This window comes from Rhizophagus irregularis, chromosome 22, assembly GCF_026210795.1.
Source record: "Rhizophagus irregularis chromosome 22, complete sequence".
Classification (NCBI taxonomy): Eukaryota; Fungi; Glomeromycota; class Glomeromycetes; order Glomerales; family Glomeraceae; genus Rhizophagus; species Rhizophagus irregularis.
This window is the reverse complement of record NC_089450.1, coordinates 1,752,497-1,772,500: the sequence shown is the minus strand read 5'-3', so window position 1 is coordinate 1,772,500 and position 20,004 is coordinate 1,752,497. Positions and strand designations below refer to the sequence as shown.

The 20,004-nt window shown below is 25.8% G+C and overlaps 5 protein-coding genes across 5 annotated transcripts; 4 read left to right on the top strand and 1 right to left on the bottom strand.

Moving 5' to 3' along the window:
* Positions 1 to 81: 81 nt before the first annotated feature.
* OCT59_014649 (uncharacterized protein) lies at positions 82 to 1,077 on the top strand (the record flags this gene model as incomplete). Its single annotated transcript, XM_025309726.1, has 3 exons — positions 82 to 248; positions 331 to 642; positions 849 to 1,077. The coding sequence occupies 3 exons, from the start codon at positions 82 to 84 to the stop codon at positions 1,075 to 1,077; spliced, it is 708 nt and encodes a 235-aa protein (XP_025190091.1).
* Positions 1,078 to 2,882: 1,805 nt separating this feature from the next.
* On the top strand, positions 2,883 to 3,950 carry OCT59_014648 (uncharacterized protein; the record flags this gene model as incomplete). The annotated part of the gene is made up of 2 exons (XM_025309727.1): positions 2,883 to 2,991; positions 3,079 to 3,950. 2 exons carry the CDS (start codon positions 2,883 to 2,885, stop codon positions 3,948 to 3,950), a joined length of 981 nt encoding a protein of 326 aa, XP_025190092.1.
* A 558-nt stretch (positions 3,951 to 4,508) lies between these two features.
* OCT59_014647 (uncharacterized protein) lies at positions 4,509 to 5,801 on the bottom strand (the record flags this gene model as incomplete). The annotated part of the gene is made up of 5 exons (XM_025312250.2): positions 4,509 to 4,578; positions 4,664 to 4,762; positions 4,837 to 5,371; positions 5,440 to 5,578; positions 5,646 to 5,801. The coding sequence occupies 5 exons, from the start codon at positions 5,799 to 5,801 to the stop codon at positions 4,509 to 4,511; spliced, it is 999 nt and encodes a 332-aa protein (XP_025190093.1).
* A 562-nt stretch (positions 5,802 to 6,363) lies between these two features.
* On the top strand, positions 6,364 to 8,083 carry OCT59_014646 (uncharacterized protein). Its single transcript, XM_066150156.1, has 6 exons — positions 6,364 to 6,449; positions 6,522 to 6,730; positions 6,833 to 6,929; positions 6,989 to 7,226; positions 7,299 to 7,356; positions 7,429 to 8,083. Exons 1-6 carry the CDS (start codon positions 6,369 to 6,371, stop codon positions 7,943 to 7,945), a joined length of 1,200 nt encoding a protein of 399 aa, XP_066002351.1. The 5' UTR covers positions 6,364 to 6,368; the 3' UTR covers positions 7,946 to 8,083.
* Positions 8,084 to 10,791: 2,708 nt separating this feature from the next.
* On the top strand, positions 10,792 to 11,730 carry OCT59_014645 (uncharacterized protein; the record flags this gene model as incomplete). Its single annotated transcript, XM_025309728.1, has 2 exons — positions 10,792 to 10,837; positions 10,907 to 11,730. 2 exons carry the CDS (start codon positions 10,792 to 10,794, stop codon positions 11,728 to 11,730), a joined length of 870 nt encoding a protein of 289 aa, XP_025190095.1.
* Between the last annotated feature and the right edge of the window lie 8,274 nt (positions 11,731 to 20,004).

Genomic DNA, 20,004 nt, shown 5'->3' with positions numbered 1-20,004 from the left:
TTTGTATATAAAAGGTCATTTATTTACTTAATTTTTATTTTCTTTCACTTTACTATTTTTTAAATAAACGTCAAATTAATTATGTCCAATAATAAATCGGAAAATATTATTGATCCTCGTAAGATAATTCCTAATAATTTTGGTGATGTTATGTCGTCGAGAGCAACTTCGTTGCTATTACCCGATGAATTTTCTGGGTTAGAAAGAATTTGTTTAACTGCCAATGGAAATTTACAAAGAATATTAAGGTTTGATATAAAACTTTCGATAATGCTAATTGATAATTATTATTATGTATTGAAAACAATATTTAATAATATATTATTATAGTTCTTGGTTTAATAAAACAGTTAGGGTAGACATTGTAAAAAACAATATGGTTGATACTAAAACAGATTTACAAGTTAAAACCTCGGTCACTATAAATGAAACAATAATTTTGAATAATGATGTTAATTATAACAATAATACAAAAAAAAATGATGATAAAATAAAACCAATCTTAAAAAGATTTGATAGAGAAGTAAATCTTATTTGTGAAGATAAAATTGTTTGTAATGCTAAAAGTGATGTTATTATTAGAGATTATAATATTGTACAATTAATTGAAAATGATGGTTTCGGAATTGGTCAATTGTTTAGGTAAGTTATTTGAAACACTCTGTTTAACATAACACAGATTGGCTGGAATTTTGACCAGAATTGATTTATTCATTAATTTCTGGCCTAAATTAAATGATCTTTTCTAATTATGGTGGCATTATGGCCTAAATTATGTACCAAAAAAAAGAGGGGGGGAGGTTTACGTTAAACAAAGTAATGATTTAATTTATAATTCACTTTTTTAGGTATCTGGATAAATTACCATCGTTTCATTTACATTATATTGGGAAGAACACAAAAATTTGGTGGAGAGAATATTCTTTGCATATTTCTGGCGTTGAGTGTTATATCAAAGAAACATTTCCAAATAATTTATTTGATAATGATTGGTTAAATGGAGATCACAATGATTTATTAAAGGTGAACGGATGTAATGTTGATGATGATGATTTTAAAGTATGGAAATTAGAATAAGTACTTTCAATAGTTGGTTGATGTGATCATTGTCCAATGCTTTTGAACGTAGTTAGAGTCAATTAATTATTAGAATTTCATTGAGGTGCGAGACATCACAAATAATTGACCAATAATTTCTATTTTTATTAACACAATAGATAATTTACTATAATTGTACTTATTGTTATTAAAACATTGTAATATTAATTACTTACATTTTATGCTCTATGACGATCACAGCGTGAGTTTAAAGAGTAAGCCACATTTTTTTTATTAACTAAACTTGTGCTTACATGCTGTTAACTACTTTATATCTTCTGATTAGTATGTTTTACCTACCACATTGTTTATACACATATTTCTAATAATCCGATTCATTCATATTCATGAAAACCGCCCTCTTAAAAAAATATTGACAAATTTAGCTTACGTAATTCTAATGTTGACAATGTTGACAACGGAAAAGTTGTCAAGTGTCAACGAAAGCATTAAAGTTAGACCCTATAAAGAATGTTGATCCGTGTTTTATTTTTCATAAACAAATCGTGGAAACCCAATCTTTGTCACAGAAAATACGAAAATATTTGGATAAAGTTTTTAACTTGGTTGTTTCAAAGATAATAAAAGAAGTAAGAAAAAAAAAATATTTGTTTTTAAACCGATAATAATTTTATTAGTGATAAAAATTCCACAGATAGTTATTTTTAATTCACAAAAAAAAAAATTCACCAATCATATATATTTTATAAATAAAGAACCCCGATTTGGAAATCATTATTTTTATTCGGTTAATGAAAATCATTTATATATTACCTTATTAGAATGAATTCATTTCCTTATTCAAAATTACACATTTCGAAAGGGAAATACAAGTGGGATTAGACATTCAATAAAAATTGAAAAGTTTCACCGGTATTACAGAAAGGAGTATGGTCGGGTCGGCATGTTGAGTAGCGTATGATGATATTTAGCCATGTGTAACATAAACGGTGTGAAACATACCCAGATGACGAATAGCATCTCGGCCACTTTGAATCACGTGTTTGGCCGTTCGTGTTATACTCTACTCATCACGCCAACTCGATACTCCTTTCCGTAGCATTGGTATTATACTGTAATTTATGTAATTTCTGAGTAATAGTGTATTATCCTAATTTACAGACTGTATAATTAAAGATATTGGTTAATCCATTGCCAAGAGAAAGAACCTATCAAAATTGAAACAGATCCCTTACTGTATAATATGTATACAAGATCTCGGGTACGAAACCAAATGCTGTTTTTGGTTTAGGTACGACCATTGTTGTATATTATTATTTACATTTTTTTTTTTCTTGGCATTTTTTTTATTTTGTTCTAAAAATAATTTATTTAATATTCGGAGGCCGGAATACAATAATAAATAAATTCTTAGTTAAAAAGAACCAAGAATCCATCTTTGTTTTTTTTCGGAGTTTGGAAAATTAAAATAAATGTGCCTTTGTGAAATCGATTAACCAATTTAACCAATTGTTTACAGGATTCAAAACCGTAATTTAAATTATTATCTAAATTTGGAGGTGTGAGTTTCAAATGATCGATTGAATATTAATGCAGTACTAATTGAATTTCATTTCACATAACCCTTACTTTGATGTGCGTCAGTTATAATTAGACATATAAAAAAAAAAAAGAAATATAAGTATTTGTTGAACAGAAGATGTTGGAAATAATAAAAAAAACCAAACTTTTTATGTCTTACGCATACATTCCTTTTTTTCTCTAGAGAATTCTTTATTACTTATTTTATTTTTTTTATTATATCATAATTATTATTTTCGAGAATGGATGGAGGTGGTCGAAAAAAAGCTATAAGATTACTTCAGATCATATTTTTGACGTTCTTTATAATAATATCGCTAACCGGTTTACATCAAAACATAAAATTTTCAGGTAAGCTTTTTGAGAATCTACTTAATTAAACATTAATTTATGCGAAATAAAATAATTCTAAAGTAATCTAAATTGTTGATCCACTAGATGTGATTGCAAAAACTTCGAATAAAGAGGATATAGGTGAATCGACAGAAGCTGTAAAGATTGTAATAGCGAATAACAACCATGAGGAACCAGAACAAGAATTTCCAAAAGAAAATGAGTACGCATTTACAGTCGTTACTGGCGCAAGTGAAAACCACTTTTGCCCAGTTAAAGGATTTATTTATAATTTAAAAGGTACTCTAAAAGGTTTAAATGCAAGAGTGATAATTTATGATTTAGGTCTAACAGAAATTCAACGAGATGAATTAAAAAGTTTAAAGGATAATGGATTTTTTGATGAAATACGCGTCTTCGATTTTACAAATTTTCCATCATTTTGGAACATCTCTGAAGCACGCGGTGAATATGCATGGAAACCTGCTATAGTTGCGGAAGTATCGAAAGAATTTCCAGGGATTATTACATGGTTAGATTCTGGTACATTACCTGAAAGAATATTTTTTGAAGAATTACCTACTTTATTAAAAACGTATAATGGATTTCTTTCACCTCGTTCATCCGGTTTTATGAAAAATTGGACACATCCAGGGGTTTATGAATATTATAACGATGACGCTTCAAAATATGATAATATTCCAAATTGTAGTGGTGCTTCTGTAGCATTTGACACTAAAATGACTCAACATATTATTAATGAATGGTACACATGTGCACTTGATAAAAATTGTATTGCACCAGTTGGAAGTAATAGGAAAAATCATCGTCAAGATCAAGCTATATTAACTTATTTGGTTGCACGTGAAGAACGCTATTGTAATATAGGAGGAAAATATCTTTGGATTCATGCTCATCAAGATAGTAACTGCGAAACAATAATAGATTTTTATGAGAAATTGTATAATATAAATTAATTAATTAATTATCGAAGTTTGTTGGATTTCGGGACTTTTTTTTTTGACACTGCATAAAGCACAGTTTTCTGAAAATTTTTACCATTTTTGTATATTTCAATTTGTCATTATATTTATGTTAATGTTTATATTAATATTTTATTAGTTTTATATATCCGTATAATATTTGTATACATAAATGCATAACAGATAGTACATAATAATAATAATAAACACTCTTCTGTGGCCGGCCCAGAATTTATCCGAATTTTTTTTTCTTTTTTTTTTAAGAGTTCTATGGAGCCGCCTCTACTTTGTAAAATTCATTCATGACAAATAGACTTGTAATTTAATTTTTTACTATTTTATTTATGAACAATTTTGTAATTGAATATTTTATGTATTTGTTTATATACAATATATATTGAATTAAAAAAAAATATAATCTTGCATTAGCCATTATTAAATGCCATGTGTGCCTTTATTTAAAAATTGATCAATATCTATTATCTCATCTATTCAGGAAAATTAGAGATTTAAACTAATGATATTTTACCAAACGATTGTCTGTTAAATATGTTAAGTTGTATATTTTATGTATAAACCACGATACTGTTCCAAAAATACAAAAGTTAAAATTGTATGAGGTCTAGAAAAAAAAAAAGTTAAGGTAAATTGCATTTCTCATTTACAATATATAAAGTAAGTATAAATGAAAAGATTTCATGATTTACCCTATCCTTAAGTAATGAGCACCGAATCCTTTGTAAAATCCAAATATTCCTTCAGCTCTAAGAGTTTTTATAAAACAATCTAACGTGTTCTTATACAAACTACAAAAATAAACTTCCAGTTAAAATTTTTTTTTTAAAAAAATAATATATCAATGTTTTTTACATGTTCTTACCTTCCTTTTCCACTTTGATCAGCTTTTTGGTTATACATACGAGTGCTAATTACGTCAAAAGGATTCATAGTGAAACAAACACAGAAACCGCTTACCAAACTACTAAGAGCGTGTACCAAAATATTATCATCACTCATTCCACTATATTTAATCACAGAACGTTTTATAAAAAAATAACTTGACAATTGAGTGCAAGATCCAACACCAGTTCTAATCATAGCAGCATCAACTCCTCTAAAAAGTCCTTTGAAGTATCTTTCTTCTTTACTTATTTTATGAAGAGCATCAAAAGTATTTTTATAATTATGCTGATGCCCAATTGCTGCAAAGGTTGAATATGATTGCATACGAGTTTTAACAAGGTAAAGTGGAGATCCTATCGCTGCTCCAAATGACCCTGCTAAAAATCCTGAGAGCATACTAATTGGCATTGAAGTACTTGACGTATTAAAAAATTTTTCAAGTGAATTTCTTATTGGATCATAAAATCCAAGTCGAGCCCCATTCATCACTAATTGGTATGCATAGGCTGCCCCTAAACAATTTCAAGAAAAATTTGTTACTTGAATGAAATGAGTGAATTGATGCCGAATACCTTTTTACCTAATCCTTTTTGAATACCACGAACTCCTTCATTTTTAACAATAACATAAAATGCTTGAAATATATTTCTATAAGGTTTTACGTAATTCGAATTACTGCGTGTCAATTCTCCTTGAAGTTGTAATCGAGTTTTCACAACCTGAATAGATGTTGTTAACACTTTTTTTAAAAAAAGTCAATAGAAATGAAATCCTAACTCAACCAACCTCCCACGGATTTGTAAATGTAACTGCAGAACATGCAGCTGCACCACCGATAAGAAAACCAGGAAGTGCTTTTATGGTTTCTTTAGCTCTTGCCTTATTGGCTGTTGTTTGTTGATTTACGGATGTCGAGATTCCTGAAACTTTTTGTGAGTTCATTTTTATCAAGAATTTAATTAAAAGCTGTTCTCATTTTTTTTATTCGGCCAAGCATGTTTCCTTCAGCTTTTAAAAGTTTTTTAAGAGAAGCATTTTGGCGAAAGAGGTTAAGTGGATTCGATAATTGAAAATCTGATTATTTTAATTTTTTTTTTTGATTTCACGTGACTTTGATCTTAACAAATATGTTAGTTATTAACTCATTAAGATTTATAGAATGGTTTAATCAAAAAAGTAGTTAAGGGATAAACTCGAGGTAAAAATGTATTTCCTTTTATAATTTAGAAACATTTTGAATTTTGCACTATGAACTGAACCAGGCCACCACTAGGCCATCCAATTTCATAATCTATAAATATACTTCTACGATCTATAATTCTTTTATTTATTACTAATGAGAAAATGGAATGACAGGGTGAATTTATTTATTAATTAAAATTTGCTGCATCGAAATCTTTAAACATATAATTGCACCATCAGCTGATTAAATATCACATGTAAATCGTACCACTATGATTTGCAAGCAAATTTGCCTGCGTTACAGAGCAAAAGTGCTAGTTCAAAAATATGATTTCAGTGCGAGTTTCGCGTGTTCAAAATGCTTTTCCTGCTCTTAGATCTTTACTAAGATCAAGTTCTACTTACTCGGTAGGTTAATATTTGTTTCGTAAAATGTTATTATAAACATTGAACTTGAAATTGTACCTTCTTAACTGTTAGCAAATTCAACATTCCACCACTGTTTCGAAACAGCATAATACAAATATTGATCAAACTGGAAGTTCTGCTAGACTTTCTCAATTTTCCAAAGAGCTTGCATCTGGACCAGGCCTAGATGATTTTATCATTACAAGTTTGAAAACAGAAAAATTGAATTTAGAATCGAAAAATACATTAAAATCTGATGAAAAAAGGAGCAAGAAAACACCGTAAGCATATTATAGTCTTTTAGACATTTCTATTCTTATCAGTAGAAGTTAAAGCAAAGATTAATTACCAAAAAATTTCTCGATATCTTTTAAATACTGAAGTTATCAACGACTTCCAGAATGGCTCAAAACAAAAGTCCCCGTTGGAGCTAACTTTGCTAGAATAAAAAGTGATCTAAGAGGTTTGAATCTCCATACGGTAAATAATAATATTAGTTTGTAGTTTATATAAAGTGTAATCACGAAATTATATTATAGGTTTGTGAAGAAGCAAGATGTCCAAACATTGGTGATTGTTGGGGTGGAGGTGAACATAAAACTGCTACCGCGACTATTATGCTAATGGGTGATGAATGTACAAGAGGCTGTAGATTTTGTTCCGTAAAAACAAATAAAACTCCAAAACCTTTAGATCCAAATGAACCAGAGAATGTGGCCCACGCGATTTCTAAATGGGGGTTGGACTACGTTGTATTGACTTCTGTAGATAGAGATGGTACTGTACACAAATTTTTCTTTAACATGCATATATGATATATGTTAGATATTAAAATTGAAAATTCTAAAGATTTATCAGATGGAGGATCAGAACATTTTGCAAATACTGTTCGTTTACTAAAAAAAAAGTATACTTTAATTTTAATTTTATAATTTCATCTGTTTATATAGAATATTTGTTAATTAAATAATTTTTGTAGAGCACCACATATCCTTATAGAATGCCTTACCGGAGATTTTCAAGGCAATCTTGATTGTGTAGCGAAAGTTGCAACTTCTGGTTTAGATGTCTATGCACATAACATTGAAACAGTTGAGAATTTGACTTCTCATGTGAGAGATCGAAGAGCGACATTTAGACAAAGCTTGAGCGTATTAGAGCATGCAAAAAAAATAAAACCAAGTTTGATTACAAAGACCAGTATAATGCTTGGTGTCGGTGAAACAGATGATGAAGTTTTAGATGCAATGAAAGAATTACGTAAAATTAATGTTGACTGCATTACTTTGGGTCAATATATGAGACCAACAAAAAGACATATGAAAGTTCATGAATATATTGCACCGGAAAAATTTGATTATTGGGCAAAAATTGGTAATGATTTGGGATTTTTATATACTGCATCAGGACCCTTAGTGAGAAGTAGTTATAAAGCAGGCGAATTTTACATTGGAAAGATTCTAAAAAGTAGACAATCATCCCATAATTTAACTTAATATTATAGAATATTAATATTAGCATAATCAGTAATATATATCACGTATAATTCATTAATTTCATAACCTAATAGCCATCCATTTCAGTAGAAATAATTTCTTAATGTAAAGAAATAAAGAAATTCTTTTTCACTAAAATAGCTTTTTATGATGATTCAAGTATTACTTAAATTATATACTAATAATAATGTTGCTCAAAATTTTAATGCGATAAAATGAACAATTTTATATTGCTAGTTTTTCATATAATTAATATAATTACAATAATTAAATATTAAAAAAATTTTTTTTTAATAATAGTTAAATTAAAAATAAAAAAACGGGAGTTGGTTTTAAAACATTACACCCCCAGTATCAGAACTACCCTAGCGTTACCCCAAAAAAAGTACTGGTGGCCGGCATTATGCGGAATTATGCACAGTCACGTGAACAGTGCGGCAGTGACAGATAACGTGGGACGAATAAGTTTTTATCAACTCGACAATGAAAACACTGAGCATGTCTGAAATGTGTGCCAGGTTGATGGCGCAGTGTGGCACAGCGATTTTTTCTAAAAAAAATAAATTGCAATTTTTTTTATTTAAAATAAAACCTTTAAATTCCTGCATTAGGTGTATTTTTGTCCGCTCTGCAAATTTACTTAGAGCATATACGGGTGGTTTAGAAGGCCATTTTCGAGTTATTTAACAAAAACTGTTCTTTCGACAAATCCAATTTTGGAAATGATCGGCAAAGTCGATAAAATCGGTTGTTATATACTAAAGTCAAAATCTACTTCCAAAACCTCCTTCCATTCATAAGTGAATTTTGTAAAACAGATGAAAATACATCTAATGTGTAAATTTGAAAGCTTTACATTAAAAAGAAAATCTTTAACTTAAATCTTTTTGAAATTACTGCGCCACACTGCGCCGTCAACCTGGCACACATTTCAGACGTGCAAACACTGAGGGGTGTGACGGATGTGATGATTTTTTACAGGGTCACGTGATCAGTGCTTTTTTTATCCCAATTAGATGACTACTTGATTTCGTTAATAGAGCATCGAAATACTCAGAATATCGAAATTGAGCGCTATGCTTCATCGAATGGTATCTAAAAGATTACGTTTCACTTATTTCTCGGAATACTACTGTCCTTGGTTTAGTCTTTCGAAGGATTGAACGTTTCAGAGAAACATGATCTAGTCCAGAATCCACCTATTAATGACCATCACCAGGTTCTCAATGAATAACAAAGTATTGACCGGAATACGTTCTAACTATAAAACTGGAGGGATACATCAATGTAGAAATATGGGGTTTTTGTGTCTACTAAAAAAGTGGTCGTATCAGCAGAAACCGAGATATTGTGCATTAGACATATGGAAGACTTTGTCTATTAAAATCGAGGGGTTTTTGTGTTTTTGTGAAATACTACTCAACGATAGTTGACATCAAATGATGATCAAAATACTTTATTTTTTACAATTCTAATTGCATTACTTTTGTGTTATGTAATAACATGTTTTATCAGACAATTAATACGCAGTAAAAAAATTGCCCAACTTCGAGATCGTTATTCAAGGGTCACAGTCAGCTTATTTAATTCATCACATGCCTATTTAGGCTATTTCAAATTAATTTTTAGTTTAACGACCCTCTATTTTTGAAAATTTAAAATAATTTACACATATGTTCACATATGTTTAAAGCACCCCTCTCTTTTCTGAAATTGGGTGTACTGAATATTTCTGATTTTACCAAAAACTTCCGAAAATTTTAATATGTTTAAATATCATATTTGTTTAAATTATTCCCACCCCTCCCCCCCCTCAAATTTTTCAGCCAGAAAGGACGTTAAACTAATTATTAGTTTGGAATGGCCTTAGTAGGATAATTCCGGAGTCCGCAGTAGTTGAATTCGAAGTAGATTTGACAATCTGGGGTCTAGATTACATTTTATTCTTTTGGCATGATTCGGAATAGGATCAGTGAAACTGGGCTTCGTCCAAAAGTTTTGATAGCTCATTCGTCCTAATTCACGTCCTAATTCCCAAAAAATCGATCATTGTTTAATTGCTGCAATATAAAATGCTTTCGTGTGAAAATTTTATTTATTACCAGATCATTGATCAAATATGTGCAAACAGATAATCAGTATCTTTCACGTAATGAAATTCTAGGATTAAGTGTAACATTATTAATTTTTTTTCAATTGAAGGCGTATTCACTATTTAGCTAAATTTTTTTTCATCAGTTAAATCAGTTAAGAATTGAAGAATACGTAATTTAATAATTTTTGTATTGTATGATCATAACAATGTAGTCACCAGCAAAAAAAGATAATCTTGATGTCGTATTTATTAGATTCTTAAATTTTAAATTTGATTGTTTCTATTTTAACATGTTACAAGAAAATTACTTTTACATATTTATGTCATATATTAAAGTTGAATTAGATATGTAGGATTAGATATTTTTTTTTTACAATATTAACTTATTACAGTAATAATAATGCGAAACTTTCTAGTGGCGTAATATGTCAACTTTCAGATGTGTGAATAATCTCATGTTTGTATTTTGTATAACAATATAAAATATAAATATTATTATTTTTAATTATTTTTAACTAAATTTGATATGTAATGACATGTCCTTTGTTTACTCAAAAAGCAATGGACATTTTGGTATAGCCGCATAGAAATTCTCATAATTATTATTAATTATTAATTGTTAATATTGAACTGCGCATAAAATGTATATATATATAACTAATCCAATTAAATAATTCTCACCTTAAGAATAATCAAATTATTCCTACAAAATTATTTTACTTTGAAAAAACATTTGTTAAACCAATTCCAGATGTCAAAAGAAACAAAGAGAGAAAGCATTAATGATAATCTTGAAAGTATGTATAATATTTTTATTTAATTGTACTAATCATTTTATGTATTAAATTACATTTTGAACTTTGTAGTGATTTTATCATGTAAACAAGTTCGAAAATTACTCAGTAAATTTAGTTTTGATTATTATGAAATAAGATTGTGGAAAGATCAAATTGAGATTCCTATTGGAGTTTCAATGGAACCCTTTGTTATACGTGAAGTTATTCTTCATGGTTTGTACTTTCAACATTTAAAATTGTACCCAGAGTTTGAATGTAAAAAAGGACAAATACCTAGCTGGGTAAATGAAAGAGCTGCATCTGTTGAACCCGGAAAACTCATACCTGGAATCACTAAGCGTTATCCAGATCATATAATCATCTATAAAGTCCAAAAGCCTCCCAAATATAGGGATCAAACTACAATGCTTGAACCACTAAAAATTAAACCAAATCAGCGTTTCCTATATCATGGAGTTCGTACCTCAATTATCATTCCTTTTTTTATTGCATATGCAAGACCATATTCCAACGCAATAAATAATGAATTTGGCCCTGGCATTTATTGTACACCAAATTTTGACGTTGCTGTTGAATATTCTGGAAGAAATGGTGCTATTTTTGTATATGATTGGTCAGATTCAGGAGGTGATAGTATTACCACAAAGACTCTAAGTGGTAAAGAATGGGCAGATACAGTTAAGGGTCATATCTGTATTGCAGACATTACAAGGCCAAGTCCACCATTACATGAAGAAGATATTATTCAAGGACCTATTACTAGTAATAACAATAGTATTTATTATCATTATTGTAATCCAATTCAATCAGAAAAATTCCAAATTGTTGCAACAACCGATAATGGTATGAATGCATTGGCATCACGTTTATATGGCATAATTTATCTTTGTTAATTTACAAAATAGAGATTTTAGTAAAAGCTTTTAGAAATTTATATTACTATTAATTATAATATATTTAGTTAAATAATAATTTTTACAAATTTGCTATTTATAACCGGTGGTAATTTTTACTGATGGCAAATTCATGTGATAAATAAAATAATTATTAATTATGCATTACAAAATAATAAAATTATATTTTAATTATGAAATGCAATAAAAATAATAAAAATATTACAATTAACAATATAATGCTAATACTAATACATCAAGAAAATTGCTTTAAATTTAAAAAACTTAATGCCCAAATGCTTTAATAATTTGTAATACTATTCTTCTTATCAACCTTGTATTTTGCATAACTTCAAATATTATGTCTTTTATTCAAATTATAACTACACTTTTTAGACAAAGTATTTTTAATAGAATTTTCTTCTATTAATGATTTATATTTTTTTTTTGAAAGTCTTCCTTTCAGTCTATGATATTCTGAATTAGAATATTGTAATTATTGTTGATATATATCTAAGTTAGTCAAAAGTACCTAGCTTTTTGATTGAATTTTATAGATAAATGTTAAGTTTATTCTATATCAAATCCAGTATTATAATAGTATTTCATGTTGAATTATATAAGTATCCCAATAAATTCTGTCATGGATATTGCAATTTAAACACTTATTTTTGCTAATGACATTACAGTACCAAATTAACTTTTTCTTTAGTAGCTAATATACAAATATTGGTAAATCTAATTTATTTAATATATTGCAAAGAAATATTTGCACTAGTTTTTATTTTCTGAATAATCATATATAATATTTATTTGTATCAAATGGAATTACTTTAAACTAACGATTATTAATAAATATAATATAAAATATTATCTTATTTGAATGCCTATATAGTAGCATATTTTTATTTATAATACTCATGCAGATACAAATTGATAATGAATCCTTAAAAATTACAATATAATATAGTATAGTAGGTGATAAAAAAGTAGTACTTTGAATGAATCAAGTTAAATCGAATTATATGTAAACTTGAGTACTTAACTTAATTTATATTAAATTGAGTTGAGTTAAGTCAAATTAAAATTATAAAAAATATAAACTCAACTTGATTTGAGTTGAGTTGGTTAATTAATTGAGTTAAGTTAAGTTAAATCATATGATTTTTTTACTATATTAATCATTTTCTTTTTTAATAATAGCCATTCCACAAAATTTCATTTTTGTAAATTTCAAAAATTTTTTATTTTATAATTTTGGCTAGAATTATAAAAATTTGACTTAACTTAACTTAATTCAATTTTATTAAATTTGATTTGATTGTAATTTTCAATTCAATTTGACTTAACCAATTTGTAAGTTAACTTGACTTATTTTAGAGCATTATGAAAAAGTAGTAGTAATATAAGAAATCTTCAATAGTAATTCTTAAAAATTATTAACTAGTATATCTAATATAAAATTTCATATAATTGAATTTATGGTAAATCATATTCATATTTAATTATATTACTAAATGTTGAATTAGATTTCATAACTTATATAGAAAATTAATAAAATATAATGAAATTTCTTCTAATTCTAATTTCCAATTCCTAATTTTAAACCCTAACAAACCAATTCTAATTAGCTAATCCTAACTAACTAATTATAACTAACTAACTCTAATCCTAATCTAACCCTAACTCAGGACCCCGGATATCTCCAAAACAGGTCATAAGTCACACTTTCGGCAGATTGGCCCATTTTTCAGGAGCTCAAAAAATCGTTTTTTGTAAATATCTCGGCATCCAGTGGTCCAATTTTGATGAACTATTTTTTAAATTGTAGAGCTAAATGAGGGCTACAAAATAAAAAAAAGTTCATTAAAATTGAATTACTGGATGCTGAGATATTTACAAAAAACGATTTATTGAGTTTCAGCAAAAAGGGGTGTTTTTGGCCAAAAGTCCATTATGACCTTTATATTAGATATCCGGGGTCCTCCTAACTCTAATTCTAATTTTAATCCTAATTCTAATCCTAATTAATCTAACACTAATATAATTCTAATTTTTAACTTTCTTATCAATGCAAATTAATACAAAAAAAAAAATAACTTACTTGATTAATTTCTATTAAAATTGTCTAGTATAATAAAGACTACTCCATCTATGTATATTGAAAAGACAATAAAATAAGTAATAAATAATTTAAAAGAATACATAAATTTTAATAATAAACTTATTTTTTTTTTATTGACTGCAGCGTATTTAGAACTTTATTAATAAAAATAAATTCATACTACATACACAAGTAAATACAAAAAATTTAAACTAATTTAGTAAGTCTAAACCACTCGTCATCTTCTTACAAAGACCTCACATGTACACTATTAGGTGGATATTGTGCCATGAGAATATATTCTGTGCTATATGTATACTTATTTTTAAAGAGATCCTCTTCTCTTAGTAGTCTAAACGGAAAGTCCACAAAATCCATTACAAAACAAAAAATAGAAAAAAGGCACAGGTCGAAAAGTGAAAAATCAGGCATCAATCAGTCACCAATCGGTCACCAATTAGGTAGTTGATTGGTGACTGATTGGTGACTGGTCATTTTCGCCAAATCATGCGCCAATCAGGCAGTTTGCTAACTTTTAATCCAGTGATCAGAAAAAAATGAAATATAGCTCATTGGAATCGTCTCAACAAGACGAATCTAATGGTAATAAAATCGCATTTCTAGGATTAATAGTTAATAAAAAATTAAATAAAATATAAATAAGATATTTTTATTTTTATATTTTACTTAATTTCTCATCACGTATTAATCCTAAAAATATGGTTTTACTACCATTAGATTCATCTTGTTGAGACGATTCCAATGAGCTATAATTTCTCATCATGTATTAATCCTAAAAATGCGGTTTTACTACCATTAGATTCGTCTTGTTGAGACGATTCCAATGAGCTATATTTCATTCTTTTCTGATCATTGGATCGAAAAGTTAGTAAATTGTCTGATTGGTAACGGTATTTAGCAAAAATGCTAATCAGTCACTAATTAGTCACTAATCAGCTACCTGATTGGTGACCGATTGGTGACTGATTCTTCACTTTTCGACCTATGAAAGGTAAGTTGAGGAAAGGTATTTTTGTTTTTTTTTGTTTTTAGGAATGTAACTAATATTCCTTTTGCTTCTTTTTTTTTAAAGGAATGCCTTTTCAGATCTGGATTTCAGTTAAAAATATAAAGATAAGTTAGAAAGGAATTTTTTATTTTTTTAGTCTTTAAATAGTTTTTAACGTTCTCTTTTTTTTTTAGAAGTCTTCAAACCAATTCAATCCAAATCTTAAATTTTTTATATTATGTTAACTAATTTGTTAAAAATCATTTGTAATAACGTAAAAATAAATACTATATTTATTATTAAAAAAATTCTAATTGTTAATATTAATAAAAGTATTAAGAAATAGAAAAAATTGAATTCAGATTCATCAGATTCACCGAATTGACTGAATTATTCAAATATCCAGTCAACTATCCAGTCAAATTAGTGAATCAGATATCTGATAATCTATTCAATTAATCTGATGAATCATCTGGATCAATTTGAATCCAGTAAAATTTCAGATGGATAATCAAATATTCAGATTAACCAGATTTGAAGTATACTTCTACTTTAGTATTTTAAGCACTTTTTTTTAAAATTCACTATAATCTTTAAATTAACTTTATTTTTTAATGTATTTAAAAGTGTATTTCAAACAGGTAATAATTTAGAATCTTATAATGTCACCTTTTACAACTGCTTAAATATTTTTAATTAGTTGTAATTCATAATAATAGGTAATATACTGTATAAAAATTTCATAATCATATTGTTTTACTATTTTAATGCAAAAAAATGGTAACATTTTTTTGTATATTAAACCAGCTCTAATAATTCTAATTTTTTGTAATTCATTTGAAAAACAAACAATATTGACTTCCAGTTTTTTATGCTTAAAGTTGGATTAGGCCATTCAAAGTATTTTATATGATGTAAATATGCAATTACTGTACTTATTCCAGTCTATGCAATGCTTTCAACTGTACTCTTAATACAATTAGTATTTCAGCAACTTACTTATATAATTTAAGCTCTAAATGATTTTCTTTTGTAAAATTAGCCTTTAAAAGATAATTATGCATATTTTATTATCATTAGTTTTTCATTATCTATTAGTAATATGCCACTTTATTTTAAGGAAGAAGAAAATATTATATAATAAAAAAATTTTTAGTAGCAAATTCAGGCAATTATTTACTGATAAATATATAAATCTCAGCCTATTATATTTAGTTTTACAAAATTTTTCTTTAATGTAAATCTTATCCTTTTTTAGTAATGTACAAATCTTTTTGCATTGAATCATAATATATTATTAATAAAATTGTAGGTTTTCATTTTTCAAATAAACTATTTTACATATAATTTGGTGAAATCATCATAGTGTTATAGTGTTATAATCAATTTTTTAATTCCAGTTTTTTTTTGTAATATACTATATATGCTATAAATAAATTTAATTTCAGCTGTTTGTAATACTGAATCAATTTTTTTCATGTTATATTTAGGGATAGTAAAGTCCTAGATCCTGGACCTAAAGACCTGATCTTAGAACCTGGTCTGCAGATCTTTAGGTCCAAATTTTGGACCAGAAGTGGACTAGGTCCTAAAAAGTTCTAGCCAATAAAGTATAAATATATATTAGATAGAAATCAAATATTAAATATATATGTTATAAGAGATCTATATAAGATTATATTATGTTTAAATTTTATATGTATAGTTTACTGTAAATTTGATTTTAAGTAATTATAAATTATAAAAAAGTGCACTGAAATATTGCAATACAATCTTTATATTATTAAAATCATATAAAAAATAAGTTGTGATATTGCAATTCATATTTTTATATTAAAATCATATAAAAAGGTGAATCGCAATATCACAACTCACTTTTTTTATATAAAATTAATATAAAAAAGTGAATCGTGATACCGCAACTCACTTTTTTTTATATAAATCAATATAAAAATGTGAATCGCGATACCGCAACTCACTTTTTTTATATAAAATCAATATAAAAAAGTGAATTCCAATGTCGCAAATCACTGTTTTATATTTAGTTATCACTAAATTCATAAAATCTATAAATAACTTAGTCAGGACCAGGTCCTGGGATCAGATTCAGGATTAGTCCTAACAGGACCTGGTTCACAGATCCGTTCAATAGGACTTATAGGTCACAGAACCAGGACTGGATCAGGACTGACCTAACCATTCCTAGTTATATTACATAATATTACACTAATATCTAAAAAGGAAATTTTATTCCTTAATAAAATGAAAGAAATAGACAAATAGTTACATACAGTTACATGAATTTTTATAAAAGAAAATTATATAGATCATTTAGTTATGTAATGATTATAATTACAGCATTTTATTATAGTTTATATTTCTCCACTAATTAATTATATCATATTTTGGTAAACAAATCAATTCATTATTTATTATAAAATTATTATAAATTAATTACATCTGTCAAAATACAACTTAATTAATAATTTGTCAATTAAATAAAAAGTATATTACAGTTATAGTATTATTTATAATATATATCATAATGCTGAAATATTATAATTAGAAAATTTTGACAGTACCCTGTAGAATAAATAATAAAGTAGAATTATTTTGAAAGGAGAATTATTGAAGCTTGAAAGTTTAGCAAATAAATGATAAAATTTAAACCAAATAAAAATATACTAATAATATTTCATTAAGAACAATATAAATAAACATAAATTTTTATTTATTAGTAAATAGCCAATGCTGTGACAATTTGATATATACTTTAAAAAAGGAAATAATTAGCAATTTGTGAAAAATTATTCTAATTATTTTCATATAGTTGAATATCTTATAGTATTCTTAGAGAATTTGAACTTAAATATTCAAAATAATAAAAGGCTTTAAAGTACTTAAAAACTAATTAAAATGGATTAAATAAAGCTTATCATAAAAAGTTAAATTGAAAATAGTCCAATTACTAGCAAAAATATTAATGAAATATTGTCTTTTGGCAAGAACTTTATATATAAATCTACTATATAAGAAATAATTAATTATCTTAAAAATATACAGCTATTTGGATTATAATAATAAATAATATGATATTATTTAGTAATAAAAAATTACTATTTTGTAATAAAAGATTATAAGCATGAATAGTGCAATAATAATAATATGATTAAAATATAAAAAAAGTAATAATAAGCAAACTTTACATTTTTGTGAAAAACTTTACAAATAAATTAAAGTACTGAGTTATATTAAATCTATAAAAGTAATTAAATATATAAACTGTTAGAATTTTTCAGTTAAATATAAGATAAAATATTTATTTTATAAACTTACTTTAGAAATTATAAGAAAAGAAATATAGTAAAATAATTGAGTATGATGTACTTATCAGAACATAAAATTTTAAAGCATTAAAACTGCTAAATTTTAATTAATGTAAAAGAATGCCAATTAAAACTATTATTTTTTTAGTTAGTATAAAAAGACTGTAATAATTTAAAACTGTTACCTTTCAGTTAATATAAAAAGAAATTAAAAACTGAAGAAATATTAAATTACCTTTGTAATATAAGTTATATATATAGGAGTTTAATAAAGACTATATTCTAAAAGTTTTATAAATACTATATTTCAAAAATCTTACAAAGACTATATCTCATGTACAAATTAACATCAAAATATGTATAAACTTATTAGTTATATTTAATTTATAAAATAATATTAATAAATTGTATTGAAATTTGCTGATTAAATAATATAATAATAAAAAATATAAATAAAAAAAATTATTAGTAGCAAACTTAAAAATTATTATAATTTGATAAGAATGTAAAAACAAGTTTAATATAAATTATTAAAGAATTTATATATAATAAAAGTTATAAATAATAGAAGTCAAAAATAAATGTAATAATAAGTAATGTTATAAGAATATAATGTTAATAAGGAAAAATATATGTAGTTATATCCTAGAGAGGACAACTAATTAGTAAAAAATTATATGATTGTGGTATAATAAAGTATATATAGATGTGAGATTTGAATTTTTTACTTACAAATAAAAGAAATAAATGGCATAACAAAAAAAAGTAATATAAAATGATATAGTAAAAGAGAAAATAAAAGTTATATAAAATATAGAAAAAGAAAAAGGATTATATTTATAGATTTTTAAATAGTATAAGAATAGTATGATAAAAATATAAGAAAGATTAAAAAATTAAAAGATACAAAAAATTAAAAGATGCAAAAAAAATTAAAAGATTGAAAGATACAAAAAAGATTAAAAGATATCATCAAAATCCCAGAAAATACATAAATAACAGTAAAACTAAATAAAAAAATTTTACTATAATTTTTAAGCATTTTTTATAGGATTTAATAAAATACATAAATAGGTAAAATCCAGCTAAAAAAATTTTACTATAATTTTTAAGCATTTTTTTAGGATCAGAATTATAATAATATTAGCTAGTTTCTAAATTAAGAAATTAAATTTCTAGCTAGTATTATTTAAAAAGGAAAGATTTACACAATTTTTTTGGTAAATTTTAAGCAACTTAAGATCTTACCTATTTATATATTTTCTGAAGTCTTATATCATTTCATTAAAACAAATCCAATGGTAATTATTTTATATCTCTGCTTGCCAAAACTATTTTTTCAAAATTTTAACTATTTTTATAATAAACTTAATTGCTGAAACTATTTTTATGCCTTTTTGAACCTAATTATAATTTAGAAAAGTTTTAGATTTATCAATTTTTTTATTAAAAATAAAGTTTTTGAGTTTCAGATTTTTGAATTTTATTGTTAAATGAGTTTTGGGTAGCAATATTATCTCTAAATATGATAAGTAAAATACTAGATGCTAAAATATCTGTATAATATAATAATACTAAAATAAATTTTAATCTGTTATATCTTTGAGGATAATTTTACCACCCTTAAAATCATCTTTATAAAATGATTCTAATGAGCACTATTTCATTTTCTGTAATTATTAAATGTGAAATTATTAAATGAAATATTCTCTTTATATATAAAATGTAGATTATTATTAATTGCTAATCTGCATATAAATAATAGACTAATTGAAAACCTGATTTTACTTAATAATCTAAAAATAAACACTGTGTACACATTCAGAATATATGAT

Bases quoted from the DNA above. Each gene is read 5' to 3' on its own strand.
- OCT59_014646 (XM_066150156.1), top strand. From the start codon at position 6,369: ATGATTTCAGTGCGAGTTTCGCGTGTTCAAAATGCTTTTCCTGCTCTT. The intron at 6,731-6,832 runs GTAAGCATATTA...TAAATACTGAAG, and splicing joins AAAAGGAGCAAGAAAACACC to TTATCAACGACTTCCAGAAT. The intron at 7,227-7,298 runs GTACTGTACACA...AAAATTCTAAAG, and splicing joins GACTTCTGTAGATAGAGATG to ATTTATCAGATGGAGGATCA.